We start from the raw sequence: 15,703 nt of genomic DNA on the forward strand, positions 1-15,703 counted from the left end.
TGGAACAGGAAGAATGCAAAAAGTATACATTGGACCAATACTAGCAAGGCTATGATCATGGCAGCCGCGAGTTCGATCTTTACTTCCGATACAACCAGTCCTTGCGTTGGCTACGCTGGCCAACTCCATCAACGCCGGACCATATAACTCAGACCGAACGCCAAAACATAACCAATCGTAAGAATGCTCCCAAATATTTATACAACGCAACACACGACAATTGACTCCCACCCAGTAGCCAAATTTAGGCAGCACTGGGACGAGATGCACTCACTTTCCACTGGTACAAGGCTCGCAGCACGGCTACACCTCCAGATTGCGTCTCCACAGTCCTCCCGCGGCCCCGGTCGTTATAGTCCGTCGGATGCAGCCCAAGAGCAATTGCATCGCCAGTCGAACGTGTCTGACCGGGTGCATATGCGGGGTATACTGGTCTCTCTACTCCAAATATGGAATCTCCGGATAAGCGGGATGCTCCTTGAAGTGGCTGAGAGCCTTGTGCGTGGTCGCCGTAGTTCCGGTAGTCAGTCGCATCCGGGGGCAGAGGGCTTTCGTAGATGACTGCGTGATCCGTTTGACCGTATCGCCTGCCCCACCACATGCCAAACTTGCCGTCCTTGTCTCGAGTCATCAGCGCGGCCTCGGCATTGTGTTCGATCCAAGGTCGATATTTGCGACACTGTGCTTGATGCCAATCATAGATGTACTCCCAGTCGCTGCCTGGTCCCGTCGTCTGGTTCGCACTCGCCAGGAAGCGTTCTTCTTGAGGGCGGACGGGTCGACAAAATTCTGCTAGATGATTGAAGAAGATCCCTTTGAATGTTTGTCCATCTTGAGAACAACTGCCCCCCGAATCACAAGCCTCTTCCAAAACGCCCCCACGGCCAAGGCCGGCCCATTTCTTACTTTTCTTGTTGTGCCACCCTGTAGCAGTTATAACGTTGCGGACAAGGTCGTGCCCATCGTATAAGTACTGCCATGAAGCAGTGGCCAGCCAGAGGCCCCTCAGCCCGCTGAGGATCACTCCTTGATTATACGTGTATACCATCTTATTTAGGACGTCACACTTGCGGGTGCCAGGCTCTTCAGCGCTCTTCCACCCGCTGATATGGAAGCCATCCCCATAAAGTCCCCCGATCCCCATCATATTCGAGGCGTTGAGCCATTTGTACCCCTCGATCGCAGCCTGCAGATGAGCGGGGTGGTGAGGATAACCGTCCGACCATAACTGATCATCAACGCTGTTTGGTACGAAAGGTGAGTCAATCACATCACCTGGGTAATAGAGATACATCCCAATGCTAGCCGATATATACAGTTCGTTCGTTATGGCGTTCTTATAAGGCGTTAAACGCGGATTCCAAATCATTCCACCTCCGCAGAGGGAGATATCCCATCCACCTGACGCAAGTCCATAGAAGAGCCTCGCTCTATGAGCAGCCGGGGTACGGAACTGAGCCCCATGCCAGTGGTGGTTCCTGGACAGGTTGGACCCCGAAGGCCCGTCAAAGTGCAGATCTGAGTGCAATACCTGCAGCTTGAGGTTCTCTAACCAGCCCAGCACAACCCACAGCATATCGTCATAGGCCTGGTTTCTCACGGCAAAGGCGTCTTCACCAAAATAGAACGCTACGGTCTGGTCAAAGAAGTGGTTGATTAGGTTCTCAAAGGATAAAGAGCGATGTTTGCCGGTTAAGACATCGGCATCTGAGAAAATACTAGACGAGACATCTTCCGTGGAGGACGACAGTGATGCGACTGAGGCCGAGAGATGCGTACCGATCACGGCAGCAGTCCAATCGATACTAGAGGGCCAAGTACCTTGCCATAGCTCAAAGTAAGTGTCCTGCATCACATTCAAGGCATGAAGCAAATCTTGTAGCGTGCTGCCGACGGATTTGCTAGGCTCCGGAGGCGATTCCGAGGGAGGCAGGCCCGATTGCCTTGACGGTGATTCGGCTGGTGCATCAAGCACGAGTGGTGCCTCCGGAGGTGGCGCCAGTATGTCTTGCGACCGCAGCGCCAGCGCATGGGTATGACATAAAAGCATAAATATGCAAATGAGTCTAATGATGTATGAGAATGCAGCCATGGTTCCTGTATTCTATATATTTCCGGTCTTCTTTGAAACTCCCGGTGCCAAAAAGAATTGTATAGTAGTTAATTAATAAGGGAATTCCAACTGACAGGGGGACCTCGATTTGAGGAAACCCCCACCAATTAAAGATGCTTTCCAATGCAAGATAGAGAACCCTTGGACGGGGGGCACAAGAACTTCAAATTGTAAAGGAAAGGATGAGAACGTCCTGCAACCAATTGAGTGAAGAGAGAAGAATGAGATTCAAGTCATGCTCTCTCAGTTGTACGACGATGTCGCACTCACCATAGTCAAGGAAGTCCGCATGGGAAGAGGAAAGAAGGAAGTCGGGGAGTGCGGGGGTTAAGTTGGCACTTAAACTCGGAAGGTCCAGCGGGAACTAACTGGGGCGCTTTTATACCCTAACTGGTCCTTTCCCTGGAATGCGTGCCGTCTTTGGAAACCCGGTTAGGGTATGATTAAATTGTTTCTCACTGACACAGTACACTACTTTCTACTACTACCTTCATTGAAGACTGTATGCTCACTGTCAACCTTCTCTCAAAACCCTTGTCGTTTCTTGATAAGGTGTCACGCGCCCTCTGGGAACCAGATCATGAGTCCTTGCGCAGTCTTCTGATATCGTCTTCGTATTCCCATTTGAAATGCATAATGAAACAGTAGCTTAACTTTACTGGATCAGCAGACCTTCTAACTCGATGCGCTAGTTGCAACTACAACCCAATCCTCAATAACATTGTTCCACTATTGCGCTAACGCAGAAGTATGGAGCCAAAAGCGAGCAAATTAAGACAAAGGTTGCCTGGTTCATTGCATATCATGCGTTATCACGCGGAATCATCTAGTAGTCAAATTTTGGATATCCTAGAAAGGCAAATTCAAAGTAATTGGAGTTTTTTTCTACCTCCCATGTTAGCAAGCGATCGGATATCTTCCTGAAGCGCGCGGTCGTACCGGATTGCTATTAGATCATGACGCCAGCATGTATCTCTTTGGATAACCGTCCCGCCAGACGATGGCCCTGTGAAGGCTCCACGAAAGATAATGCTGGCCAGAAGCACATTCACTCTAGTAATCAATGCCTATCGGAGCGGTGTGTAGAAGTCGAAACCAGAACCCACGTCTTCATGATTCTCAATCGTGGTATATCCCTCTCATGAAAAACCGACGCAGGTGAACTGGGACATTTAGAAAACAGAAAGGGAAACTAGATCGGGGCTATATCAAGCCACATATTCCGGAAACGGTGAAAGGGTCTACAGAACCAATCTGAATGACATGGCTTAATCCCTCTCATCAGCGCCGGGGCTGCGACTCCTCTCGCGGCTCCTGCTGCGGCCTCGTCCACCACGACCACCGCCTCTTTGCCCACCAGCCTTGCCTTTGTTCGAGGGAGGCGGCCGGACAAATGCATAGTCAACTTGAATTGTCTGATCAAGTAACTTGGTTCCGTTCAAGTTCTTGATAGCTTCTGTAGCTTCGGGCAGAGTGGAATATTCGATCAAGGCGTATCCCTGTAGCGATCTACAATCAATATCTCCTCATACCCATTTCGATAACAGCCATAACGATAAACGGACGACGAAACCGAAGCAGAGAAAAATCCATGTAGATATCAACCCACCTTCACATAACCCGTCCGACGATCAAGGTTCAAATTGAAGTTCTTAATCTCTCCATACTCAGCAAACAGGTCGGTCACATCTTCCTCTGAGGATTCTTCGTGGATGTTGGTGGCGATCACAATCCATCCTTCGATACTGCGCACTGCAACGGCCCCGGCCTGGGTTCGTGGCTCAAAGCCGCCGCCAGATTGCGCTGGGGCTTCCTCCTGCTCATGCGAAACTGGCGGGTCCACTTCCATTTCTCCGGACATGGTGGTGTTAGAGGGGTGGGAATGGGTAGAGGTTTATATATCGAAAAGGATGCCACGGGAAAAAAAAACAACCAAGTGAATTCCGGCTCGACGAAATCGTTCACAATGCCTTGGGTCGCGAGAAGCTTGGGAGCGATCATTCATTGCCGGAGGTTAGTTAGCTCGCGGTGTGCTTATGTAAGCGCGCGTTATCAGCCCTGATCAATGGGAACTATGGCTGAAACGCAACTACAATATGTTTCCAAAATTTATGACTTGTAAAGAAGAAATCTCAATTCTCCCGATAATAAAGAATATTGTAGACTAGAGAGCAAGCTACATATGTAATATGAAGCATTCTAACCTGACCAGAATCTCCCAGTATGTCTTCCATGCAAAACGTACCATGTAGTACATTTTCAATGTCCATTGTAGGATGAACAAAGAACCATACAGTATATAAGCACATTGTGAGATGCTATAACTGAGCCTATGCTGTCTAGATAGAAGAAACAAAGCAGCGGCCAGATGACTACCGTGTGGTCTTGGGAGAATAAAGCCCCCAGGAGTTTGCCAGCAGGGAGCGTAGAATAGCACACTTGGCCTGGGTAGCTCAGAATACTTTGCAAAATTCAGTTACAACACGGATCCTTTATTGGTATTATCATCATACTAATGTGTGTAGCTTGTGTTTTTCAGGCAAGACCAATATATCCCTTGGTCAACGACCGATTCATACCAGTACTCAGTAAAAGCGGCAAATGAAGAGTAATAGAGTGCACTATCGTGGAGAGTTGAGTCCTCATTCACTAAAGACAGACGGAGTCGCCCTATGTCCAGTCTCATGCAAGCAATAAATGAGTGAATAAAACCCAGCTACCCTTCACTCGACCTATTTTGTGTTCCTACTCTATAACCCCATCACACAATGCGCTGCTTCATAGAGATCACCTTCATGGCAGTATCCTCTTATCCAAGAGAAAAGACATTCCTTTGAGGTCATCATAAACATTAAACGAAGATGCGTTGGTAAGCTTCGAATAATTGTCATTCAAGACGTCCAAGCTCTGATAAACCCTCTTTTGCACCTCTAGTGACGATCCAAAGTGTGGCTGTCAGCCCTATCCCAGGAAGAACAGAAAGGTTGAGATAGTCCTCTATGGCGACCAGCCTGACCAATTTTGTCCACTCAATCAACAAGGCTCGAGTATCGATGTGATATTTGACCCAATCGGGAACGCCATGATCTTGCGCGAGATTATCAATGACCCCACGAGGAAGTATACGTTTTGGAATTTTAGTGTGCAACTCGATGCTGCAAACTTGCATTTCATGAACCTAGAAGGGCTCGCCGATGGCTCTTTGATACTCACCGTTCGGATACGAAGCTCAGCTTGTGCCGTGAGAGGTAGCATGATCTCGGTGAAAGAGAAGATTTCTGGATTTGCGCCTCCTCGTCTCAAAAGCAAATTGTACAACGACCTTTATGTCGTTGTATATCTGTGCGACTGGCCCCGGCAAACCCTTCAGTTATTCCTCCCGGAAGAGCGGCTGGTGGAATGGAAAACAGTGGCATTGATCCTCAAGTCCTTCGGAAGGATCACAGCAGATCAGTGGTCTGATATGGTGTGGATGAAGGATAGGCCATCTGTAGCGGGGCTGAACTGGAGAGCCATTGAGAGGGATGTTAAGATTTACAAGAACAGATTGGCCGAGCTGAAGGCTAAGGGGAAGCAGAAATATGCCATCGGTAAAGAAAACGATATCACGTTATTGCAGCAGGACTCTGCTATTGCCTGATCTACTTGACATCCTACAACTTAAGCCACTATATCAAGCAGTCTATGCAGTGCCCAGAAACTTGATATCTATGTTGTGGCCCACAGCTACTAGTGTGTATACTAAACTTACACTTACGAACAGAAGCATCACGAGATAACCTTCCAAAAAGGAACAGATCAAACAGCATCGGGAGATTGTCATAACTCTTTAGAGCCGTTGTAGGCATATGATTCACAAATACTTCTATAACAGCATGTCAATTCTCACCTCTCACCGTGTAGTCTGCCTTCCAGTCCTCACACACTCGTTTGACCATTGTGGCCCATCAACGATATGTGATCTGCTCTGTGGATAGCCTCCACCCTAACCTCTTACTCAACATTCATTGCACGATACCCTTCTCGCCAACAGCTACCAGCTTTCAATCTCCACAGATCACGATTTCCTTGCCTTGGAATGAAAATTTCAAGGTGGACCATGGTTTGTGTGTAACGTCTTCCCCTGCATATTGCAGACAGCCGTCTACAACCTCCTTTTCACCTCAACCCCCCTGTATCTACAGCAAAATGGCATTTGCACAGAAATTAACACACTGGATCTGCGCTGTATCGGCCCTAACTCTACTCTTACCAGCTCTGGCAGCAGACACAGAAGCCTGGAAGTCACGATCCATTTATCAGGCCATGACAGATAGCTTTGCACGCACGGATGGATCCAAGACTCACGCCTGTAATATAACAGCAGGGCTATACTGCGGCGGAACCTGGAGAGGGATGATTGATCGTCTCGATCACATTGAAGACATGGGCTTCGATGCTGTGATGGTATCCCCAATCGTTAAGAAGATCGAGGGTCGTGTCTCGTACGGAGAAGCCTACCATGGCTACTGGGTTCAGGATATGTACGCACTCAACCCGCACTTCGGGTCCAGTGAGGACTTGCTTGACCTGAGCAAGGCGCTTCATGATTGTGGCATATTTCTCATGACGGATACTGTTATTAATAGCATGGCCTATATCACCAACGGGACGAGTCCGGAGGGTAATATCAACTTTACCAGGTTAAACCCTTTTGATGACCCCAAATACTTCCACTCATACTGCGAGATTACGGACTATGATGACTATCCTCTTGCTCGAAAGTGCTGGACGGGAGATGACATTGTTCCTCTTCCAGATTTGAAAATGGAGGATAAGGTAGTCCAGACTATGTTGGAGAAGTGGATCAAGGAGACAATGGGAAAGACGAGATTTTTGTCTAAAAATACTGTTTGAGAGCATTATACTAGATAGATATGTGCAAGTGTGATTTGCACGTACATGTCTTTCGCTTCGAGCGAGAAAGTGACTTCTACACAGATAGTAGATGACCGTGCTATTCATAATTGGCGAAGTGAATGATGAACTACACCATAACTGAGGAATACCAGGAATTCTTTTTTCTTTTTCTTTGTTTTCAGAGAAATATTTATTATTTGAGAGGAGCGGAGATATTACTTCCATCTCTAGACGTCTGAAATGACATTCAGATATCTTTGCTGTGACTTCATGCCAAATTGATTTTAGAATCAGTTTGCCGACCCTGGGATTCAGCAGAAGTGGCTAAAATGTCCCACAGAACGAGTTATGCATGTGAGGCGGGCGACGAGCAGCCACCAAGCAGCTATCTCATGCAAATATAATACATAAGGAAGTCAACAAATTGCGATAAAAAGCGAGGCCGAATTAAATTCACTTTCCTCCAAGATTACCTCCCAGTGTCATGGCTTCGTTGTGGAGTGAGATGAAACTGGTGTTTCATTTCGTGCCATTTGTGGCCTTGTCGCTGATCAAGGGTTGCCCAGTCCATTTAGACGCGTCTTGATGCAGTAGCTTATTTCCTGTTGTTGCGCTGCATGGCCAAAATCTGGACCATACGGATGAAGATGTTAATGAAGTCAAGCTCGAGGCTGATGCTCTCGTTCACAACATCCCTCCGGATAAGGCCCCTCTCAGCCATACGCGAGTGGTGCAGGACCTTCTGCACATCGTAGAGTGTGAAACCACCGAAGACAGCAAGGCCTCCATACAGCCAGATCTTCTCAGACCACATTAAGGTGCGGGTGGCGGTAGCGGGGAGGACAAGAGGAGCGAGACCAGAAAGAGCGACGATAGTCACACCGGCGAGCAGGGGAGCACCAAGGTACAGATACTTGTCCTGCTTAGCAGTAGCACCGACGAAAGCAATAGAGCCCATCATTCCAACAGTGTAAAGACCAGCACGAGCAAGCAGAGCGGGGTGCATGAACATTAAAGGCGAGAGGAGGGCTGCCTGGGTGACGTTGAAAGCAGTCCAGAGACCGTACTTAGCCAAGTAGCTGGGTGTCTGTTAGCCAATTCCTTGCAAAATAGGCCAGAGAGACAGGGGGGAAAATTACTTACTTGTCGGGAGAAGTGTAGTAAGTACCATACATGGTTCCGATGCTTCCAACCAGGCCAAGACCAGCGACGAGCCAAGGGTTCATGGCCATCAAACGGTAAGACCATCCGTTCATGTGCATAGCCCGAGCAGCAATACCGATAATAGCGATACCAAGTCCAGTGTGCATGAAAGTTTCGTTCAGATAGCTGCGCTCGTAGGGAGCCATGCCGCCATCCTCTCTAGTTTCGCGGTTGAAGATCATGTTGGTCGCCAGGATGGTTCCACCAACGATGGCGGCGCCATACAGAAGTCGCTGAGTGAGATTGCCACCCTGGGTGGCATCGTAGGTAGGTTGCATGTAGGTACGACGGAAGGCATTCTGGAAGGTCTGTCTAGATTTCGCAAAGATAGAGGAGGTGGCCGGGCCGAGAGGCTTGGATTGAGATGGCTTAATCGGTGAGTTGTGGAAGAATCGAGCAGTGTTGGCCGTTTTAGGGACTTGACGAAGCGCCGTTGGAACGGCGAATGGACGCCGCAAAAAGAACGCCATGGTTAAGATGGGATGACGAGTTAATGATGGCGGTTTAGCGTCGAAGGAGAGCAGCTATTTAAAAGCCGCGGGCCGGTGATATCAGTCTTTCCGCCCTTTTCCGGATTAGGAGTGTTCGCTCCCGAACCTCTGCATGTTTGCTCCGCTCTCTGGCGCTACGGCTACCCGAAAGTTCGAGAAGTGCAATCGCCATCACGTGTGACTCACAGCTTACTAACGGAGGGTCGGCGATAACTAGTTTCCTTTCTCCGATGTCATAGTGGGGGAGGGGGAAAAGAGCTGCAGTTTTGCTGATACGGATATTGCATATCACCGATTTTCTTATTTCCTTGATCACCATTGCAAACAGGTGGAAGTAGAACTACCTTTGCCAATTGGTCGTGTGTTTCAGCTTCCACAGCTCCATTGTCGGCTTTGAAGAGTGCCAAAGCACATAACTCTCAGCTCACCATGTCTTCAACATTAGAAACCATAAACCTCCCTCATCTCCCTTCTTCTCTGCCTGTGCATGTAGCTCTCTACCGTGACATCGAGAATGCTCCTTTTCTACGGCAGCAGCTCATCTCCGGAAACGCGGACTTCGAATATGCATTCATCGATGCAAGCATGGTATGGCATTGATGTCAAGAAAGCTCGCTAAAGAAATCAAGGACCCTGACCACGATATGCAGGTTCTCTCGAGAGCGCACGTTTCGTCCGCAATCTTCCGGGCGGTAAATGACTATCTCAATGAGCGTCTGAAATCTCGAAATGTCCACTCGGAGATTGTTTTCTCTTTTAGCCCCACGAACAATGTGGGTTGATCTGTAGCTGATACTTTGATGCCTCAAGAGCTAACAGTTTGCAGATTGCCGACTCCTTCCGGAAATTTGGTATCAGCGATTCTACGAAAGATCTGTTGGTAGTGAAGGTGTCTGTAACACCGGAAATTACCCATGATTCAGTAGCGGCACATCTGGCTCAATCTATTGAAGGCTCACCTGTACCCTTCAATGACGAGACTCTGTCTAAGATCGCGGATGTTACTAAAATAAAGAAGGCCTACAAATTGGGAGCATTGCCATCTGCTCCTGCGGGTCCAGTGAATGGTGCTGGCAACGGTGACAATGGGCGACTCGAAAATTCCATTATTGGTGCGATTGCCCTGCGAGGAGCTACCTGATTGCTTGGTGTTCTCAAAATTCGCACGTCGACTTGGAATCCGTCAAAAGTGACCTCGGACCGAGCGACTTCCAAGGCAATAGGCTTTATCTCGCCTGGTTGACTTCCTTCGGCGAGACTATGGCTATGGTGCCGAGCGTATGCGGCCAAGCTGAGGTTAGTGGATGGGTACTCCACAAAAAACACAAGTTCTTGGCTCTCGCTCCTTTAACATAGGCGCGGATGGCGCCATGGCTCTGAGCAACATGCGTGTTGAGATATAATATTATCAGTGACTGAATGGTATTCACGGGATATACTGGACAACGCTGAGAGCTGATACCCCAATACTGTGACTTAGTATCTAACGAACATTATTCACGAATATACTCGATTCTAAAACAGCCTTCAGTGACAGTTAACAAACCCTCGTAGATTAGACACAAACGATTGCAAACATTCGCTGCAAGAAAACAGGAATACAATCGGTTGCCCTGCCCACTGCTAAATAAATCCCAAAGCAGTAATATAGCAACTTATGCCAAGACAAACCCGCTCAAATGATCATTCTCTCCAACAATTACTCGACAACTCGACATACACCTCAAATGCAACTGCCTACATGGATTTCTAATAAGAGAGAATACGGAGGATTTACGCGAACTTTATACTGGCGGATTATTCGCGCCCCTGCCAGTCGTGTACTCCTAGGACGAATTACCCCGACTCGCCACCATGAGCGCCGCAGCGGACGTTATCGTCCTCTCTTCATCCCCAGATCGCATTCCCAACGGTTCTCCAGTACTGCCTGCTCATGATCCCGCGAAGCTGTTCGACTTGTCCCCGCCAAGTGCATCTTCGTCTCCGGTACGATCACCATCAGAGTTATTCCAAATTTCTACGCGTTCCAGGTTTTTTGAGCTTGAAACCCCATCACGGAACAAGGAAAACAAGACACCCAAGGAACCACCAGTCAGAAAGGTTAACACCACTTCTAAAGCAAAAAGCGCTTCCTCACAGGACAAACCCAAGCGGAGGGGCAGGAAGCCCGCAAGCGAGTCGCAGACGGTACTCGGTGACTCGGGACTTGCTGGCCTAGCACAACAGAGCGCACCGAAGAAAACTGCAGGCGCCAGGAAGAAGCGCGTGGATAGCGAGGGCAAGCGTGGAAAAGCTACGAACAGAACTATAATGGGGAGGGTTGCGAAGTCTGGCAATGTGCAGGCTAAACCGCCTCAGGAGAAGATTATGGATGTGTCGACTCCGAACGCCTTGCCGCCAACGAAACCTGCCAGTGGGGTCGTTAGTCTAGAAATTGATGGTCTACAATTAGAAACTGCTATGAAGCGGAGAATAGATTGGACGCCCACTAAGGATACTACTGCGCGAACGGTAGAGTCGAGTCAGCAGGAGGTTGCAGAAGCCAACCCCCAAAGTTTTGGTAGCCTGCTGTCTGAGTACGGTTTCAATGATATTTCTTCAGCTCAGAGTGATGTTAGGAATCTTGGAGATGATGGTCCAACGAAGCGTAGACGTATAGAGGTATGACTTGTATTGTCCTTGTCACCCGGTGTTTCAAGCTAATACATGTTTTTGAACAGCTCGTGGATTCCAGGTTATTTGGTTCATCGAAGCCAGCATCGCATGATATCGACGATAAGAACCTCACTGAAGATAGCCAGCAGAAACAGCCAGAACCCAAGCAGAAACCGAAGAAACAGACAAAGAAATTTACGACACTTACAGCTCGTGTAACAGCAAGTTATCTCAATAACTCCCACGAGGGATCAGATTCGTCAAGCAAAGAAACCACTACTTCTCGAGAAAATGCAGCAACTTCAAGAACAAGAGGCTCGAAAAGGAAAGGGAAAGCCACCTCAAAACCTAAGGAGCCCGAATTCATAGTTCTTTCACCCGAAGCAGCTGCAAAGTCGCTAGAAAACCAAGAACTCATTTTCGGAACTTGTAGTCAATTAGAGCGAGAGGATTCTCCAACCTCGCTAAAAGAGCTACAGGCAGCCATCAGTGAGTCGGAGAGGTACGCTGTGGCAGAGCCCTCTCCTCTGAGTTCAACACTATGTGCAACACCCACCTCACGGTTTACTACTGCAAGAGGTCTATGGTCTGTTGCAGCCAGAGACTTAGAAGGGTCATTGATTCGCCAAACGGAAGTTGTGGACTTGGTGGATACACCTGAGCCTGCTAAGATGACGACCTCGACCAACGATAGCCGTAATGAGAAGGCGTTGGAGGATGCAGCCACTGTCCCTCCTAAAGAACCGTTTGATTTGCCCAAGAGTGAGCCCCCTAAGCTCAAAGCTATCCCAGCCGCGAAGAAAGAACCATCCCCAGCACCTGGTATGCCCACGATTAAAGCTAGCGACAACCTTAAAGGAACCACCTCGCAACATTCCAAGCCGCAACCTAAGATGCCGAATTACAACGGCTTCACGGATGCCGAATTGTCGAGACAGGTCGCCTCGTACGGTTTTAAGCCCGTAAAGAACCGAAAGGCAATGATCGACCTTCTTCAAAAATGCTGGGTGTCTAAGCATGGTAAAGGCACAACCTTCGAAACCCAAGCTGGCTCGCAAAACACATCTACAGAACCAACTCCTGTCCTCACCTCTTCCGAACCCAACACATCTCAGAAACAGCCACGCAAAACCGCTACCTCACGAAAAACAGCCGCAAAGTCCAAAACAAACCCCGACTCAAACCCACCCCCAAAAATAAATTCCAGGAAAACGCCATCAAGCAGCGATGCTACCAAAGCCCCGAGCATTCAATCAAAACCAACTCAACCACCGCCGATACAGTCCCTCAGCAACGTCGAAGAAATCGAAGACTCAGAAGAAGAAACCCTCCCTTCACCCTTCCGAATCCAAAACAGATATACACCCCAACCCCCCGAAACCAGACAAGCCTTACCTGTCTCAAAAACACTATATAGCCCATCTCGCCCCAAACCCCGTACCACCAAGTCAACGACTAATAACAGCGCAACCCTCAATCAGAAACAACCAGACTTAGCCGACCAAATCTTCAAGGCCATGCACGCACAGCCAGCCGGAACGCCTAGTCGTCCGAGCTGGCACGAAAAGATCCTCATGTACGACCCCATTATCCTCGAGGATTTCGCCACCTGGTTGAACACCGAGGGTCTAGGTCTCGTTGGCGAGGATCGGGAAGTCAGTGCCGCTTTCTTGAGAAAATGGTGTGAGAGTCGGGGGATTTGCTGTTGCTATCGATGAGCTCTGGTGCGCAGAAAAGGTTACGTATACCATATATGGCTATTGCTGCATCATTTTTACGATACTGCCTTTTTGGAAGCCAGCACATTGCATTGCATACGTTTTTTGGAGTGTTGGGTGTTTTTGGTGTTTGGGATATATATCATTGGAAATACCCTTTATAGAATTTAGTTCTTTCTTACATAGCAAAATACCTACGCAACTAAATATAGCGTAGCTTACTGCGTTTTCGCGTATACGTATTTGTAGTTCTGAGTTTTTGATACATAGTTCTTATACTCAATAGACCAACTAAACCCGATCATAGAACAACACAGTAATATACAAATAACCATCGCTCTAAGACCTCAAGACTAATTTGTACAACAGGAATCATAGTAGAAGATATAAGTATAAGCGAGGTAAGATGAAAGAAAGACACAAGAAACCATTACAAAACGCCCGCTTTAGGTAACACGAGAGATACACCAAAATATTCAAGTACAGATTCCCTCCTCATAATTCGTCGTCTTCTGCTGATCGTTGCAAATTAGAAGGTATCTCCTCAGTCTGCGGGTTTCCGTAGGCGTAGGATGAGTCAGTTTTAATCTGATGAGCTCCCTGGGCAATGACCGTTGCAGGAGAAGGAGAGGCATAGTAATCCATTTGGTTGTTATGGAGTGATTGGATCTGCAACGGCGCAGGATATTGCGAGGCCAAGGATGGCATATGCGGAAGCCCTTGGCCCAGTGAAGGATTGAAACCACCGTACTGGAGGGTGGAAAGTCCGTGAGTCATTCCGTCCAGTTGGCCGTCAAGGGGTTGATGGATCCGCTCATGGTAGGAATTGACAGCTGTGCCTTGACGGAGGAGAGTGTCCGGTTGAAGACGGCCAATTTGGGAGTAATTAGTTAGTGAAGTAGGTCCTACTCCATTTTGTTGCGGAGGATAGCCGAGAGCCGTTTGTGACGAGCCACTAGCAACGGTACCTAGACCAGGTTGATGGTTCGATTGATTAGGACCCAAGCTCCCAGCTGCCGGAACTTGCGTAATGCCTTTCCCACCGTAGTTCCTGCCATATTCTGTGCCTCCGGGATTTTCCCAGGAGCCATATGAGGTAGACAAGGTCGGCAGAGGGGGAACTTGGTTGTTTCCCCAAGAATAGCTTGCTCGGGAATTGTTTCTCGCAGGAAAGTTGGGGAGAAGAGCACTAGGAGGCTTTTGGCCATGTTTAGGCCATGCATCTTTGGGGACCCATGCTTTCCACTGGAAAGAAGAGATGAAAATGTTAGCATGCCGAAATATGGTAGGGAGTCATGCTCGTGCTCACATCGTCGAGTTGTTTTTTCAGCTCCTCGATTTCGTTCCTGTATTTCTGTTCGCGTCTTTTAAGCCCATCAAGCTCCTCTTGCAGCGTTTGAATTTTTTCTTCCTGGTCCTTACTCAATCCGCGATAATGAGTGACTTCGGTCGAAGCATTTGTTTCGCCGCACCATGAGTTTGACTTGACACAATTTGAACATTCCGTGTCCTTGTCACTGTTGCATCTCGACTTAAATAGCTATTTTTGGGGAGTTAATAGGACAATGATAACAAGATGGCATCTAGGTGCTGTCCAACAGCGAGATGGAAGATGAACTGGGTCATTTAAGAATAATGAGATGCTGGATCGATCGGTGCACTTACTCTGCAGAAATCACAAGCCGTAGGCGCTCTTGTGAGAGGCTCACGTTTTTTGAATTTTTTGTCAGCAGGGACATCGCCGTTTGGCCAGGTTGCTTCCTCATACTTCTTGTGCCTCTCCTTTGCCGCTACCCATTCGGCCATCATGTTATTCTTTCTTTTGTGGTGATTAGTGAGATATGCATCTCTCCAGTCCTTTTTACCTCTATTTATCGTAGGTACATGATTCTTCCGAGCTTTCTTCTTAGGTGGTCTCTGCGCAGTTTGCTGAGCTGTAACAGCTTCCGATTCTTGTGTGGCATCCGACGTAGCCGTTGAGGGATCGGCAGCTCCCAAGGCAGTAGTTATAGCAGCATCGTTATCTTCAACTGGAGGTCTAGGAATGGTGGTTGTTGAAGTTTCCTCAGGATCAACTGCAGCAGAAGGTACCTCAGCAGTCTCGACCTGCTGCGAGATTGTCTGTTCGATTAGTTCGGGGTTCGGGGGGCTAAGCTGTATGTTTTCGAAGAGCAACGCGTCGTCAACAGTATCTCCAGCATTGGATATCAACAACTCGTTGTTGCCGTAGCCTTCAAGAGCAGCCTCGTCAAAACTCCGTTTGTTAGACATTTCAATTGGTGGGCAGTCCCAGTCCGAACAGGTGATGGGACAGCACCTGAGAACTATCGGCACTTGAAATAGTATAATACTCAGAGCTAGTGAAAGATGCAGCGCAGCTTAAGTACAGATGACGGGAGGTACTATAGGTAAGGGCAGTAGATGCTGTACACAGGATATCACCGTATATTTATGTTGATCTCTGGGGTTTTCGGTCCAGAGCTTTCTCGGTGAAGATGTCATTATCGATGTATTCCCAGGGACAAGGACGAACAGCATACAATGTACAGTACAATGCCATACAGGGCATTCGCCGGAGGGCAATCATAGTGACTTCAATGACTTTCACACAGTCGCAAGATTTG

General features: G+C 48.2%; 7 protein-coding genes across 7 annotated transcripts; 3 read left to right on the top strand and 4 right to left on the bottom strand.

Moving 5' to 3' along the window:
• Nucleotides 1-244: 244 nt before the first annotated feature.
• On the bottom strand, nt 245-2,092 carry AO090120000260 (putative glycosyl hydrolase; the record flags this gene model as incomplete). Its single annotated transcript, XM_001823943.3, has 1 exon — nt 245-2,092. One exon carries the CDS (start codon nt 2,090-2,092, stop codon nt 245-247), a length of 1,848 nt encoding a protein of 615 aa, XP_001823995.1.
• A 1,289-nt stretch (nt 2,093-3,381) lies between these two features.
• Nucleotides 3,382-3,974, bottom strand: AO090120000261 (RBM8 family RNA-binding protein; the record flags this gene model as incomplete). The annotated part of the gene is made up of 2 exons (XM_001823944.3): nt 3,382-3,612; nt 3,723-3,974. 2 exons carry the CDS (start codon nt 3,972-3,974, stop codon nt 3,382-3,384), a joined length of 483 nt encoding a protein of 160 aa, XP_001823996.1.
• Nucleotides 3,975-4,974: 1,000 nt separating this feature from the next.
• Nucleotides 4,975-5,938, top strand: AO090120000262 (uncharacterized protein; the record flags this gene model as incomplete). Its single annotated transcript, XM_023237670.1, has 3 exons — nt 4,975-4,982; nt 5,048-5,703; nt 5,877-5,938. The coding sequence occupies 3 exons, from the start codon at nt 4,975-4,977 to the stop codon at nt 5,936-5,938; spliced, it is 726 nt and encodes a 241-aa protein (XP_023092478.1).
• A 363-nt stretch (nt 5,939-6,301) lies between these two features.
• AO090120000263 (uncharacterized protein) lies at nt 6,302-7,009 on the top strand (the record flags this gene model as incomplete). Its single annotated transcript, XM_001823946.1, has 1 exon — nt 6,302-7,009. One exon carries the CDS (start codon nt 6,302-6,304, stop codon nt 7,007-7,009), a length of 708 nt encoding a protein of 235 aa, XP_001823998.1.
• Nucleotides 7,010-7,607: 598 nt separating this feature from the next.
• On the bottom strand, nt 7,608-8,685 carry AO090120000264 (Bax Inhibitor family protein; the record flags this gene model as incomplete). The annotated part of the gene is made up of 2 exons (XM_001823947.3): nt 7,608-8,091; nt 8,156-8,685. The coding sequence occupies 2 exons, from the start codon at nt 8,683-8,685 to the stop codon at nt 7,608-7,610; spliced, it is 1,014 nt and encodes a 337-aa protein (XP_001823999.1).
• Nucleotides 8,686-10,560: 1,875 nt separating this feature from the next.
• slx4 lies at nt 10,561-13,079 on the top strand (the record flags this gene model as incomplete). The annotated part of the gene is made up of 2 exons (XM_023237671.1): nt 10,561-11,282; nt 11,441-13,079. The coding sequence occupies 2 exons, from the start codon at nt 10,561-10,563 to the stop codon at nt 13,077-13,079; spliced, it is 2,361 nt and encodes a 786-aa protein (XP_023092479.1).
• A 495-nt stretch (nt 13,080-13,574) lies between these two features.
• Nucleotides 13,575-15,350, bottom strand: AO090120000267 (putative C6 finger domain protein; the record flags this gene model as incomplete). The annotated part of the gene is made up of 3 exons (XM_023237672.1): nt 13,575-14,276; nt 14,389-14,619; nt 14,745-15,350. The coding sequence occupies 3 exons, from the start codon at nt 15,348-15,350 to the stop codon at nt 13,575-13,577; spliced, it is 1,539 nt and encodes a 512-aa protein (XP_023092480.1).
• Nucleotides 15,351-15,703: the final 353 nt, after the last annotated feature.

The sequence above is a fragment of the Aspergillus oryzae genome, chromosome 5 (assembly GCF_000184455.2).
Source record: "Aspergillus oryzae RIB40 DNA, chromosome 5".
Classification (NCBI taxonomy): Eukaryota; Fungi; Ascomycota; class Eurotiomycetes; order Eurotiales; family Aspergillaceae; genus Aspergillus; species Aspergillus oryzae.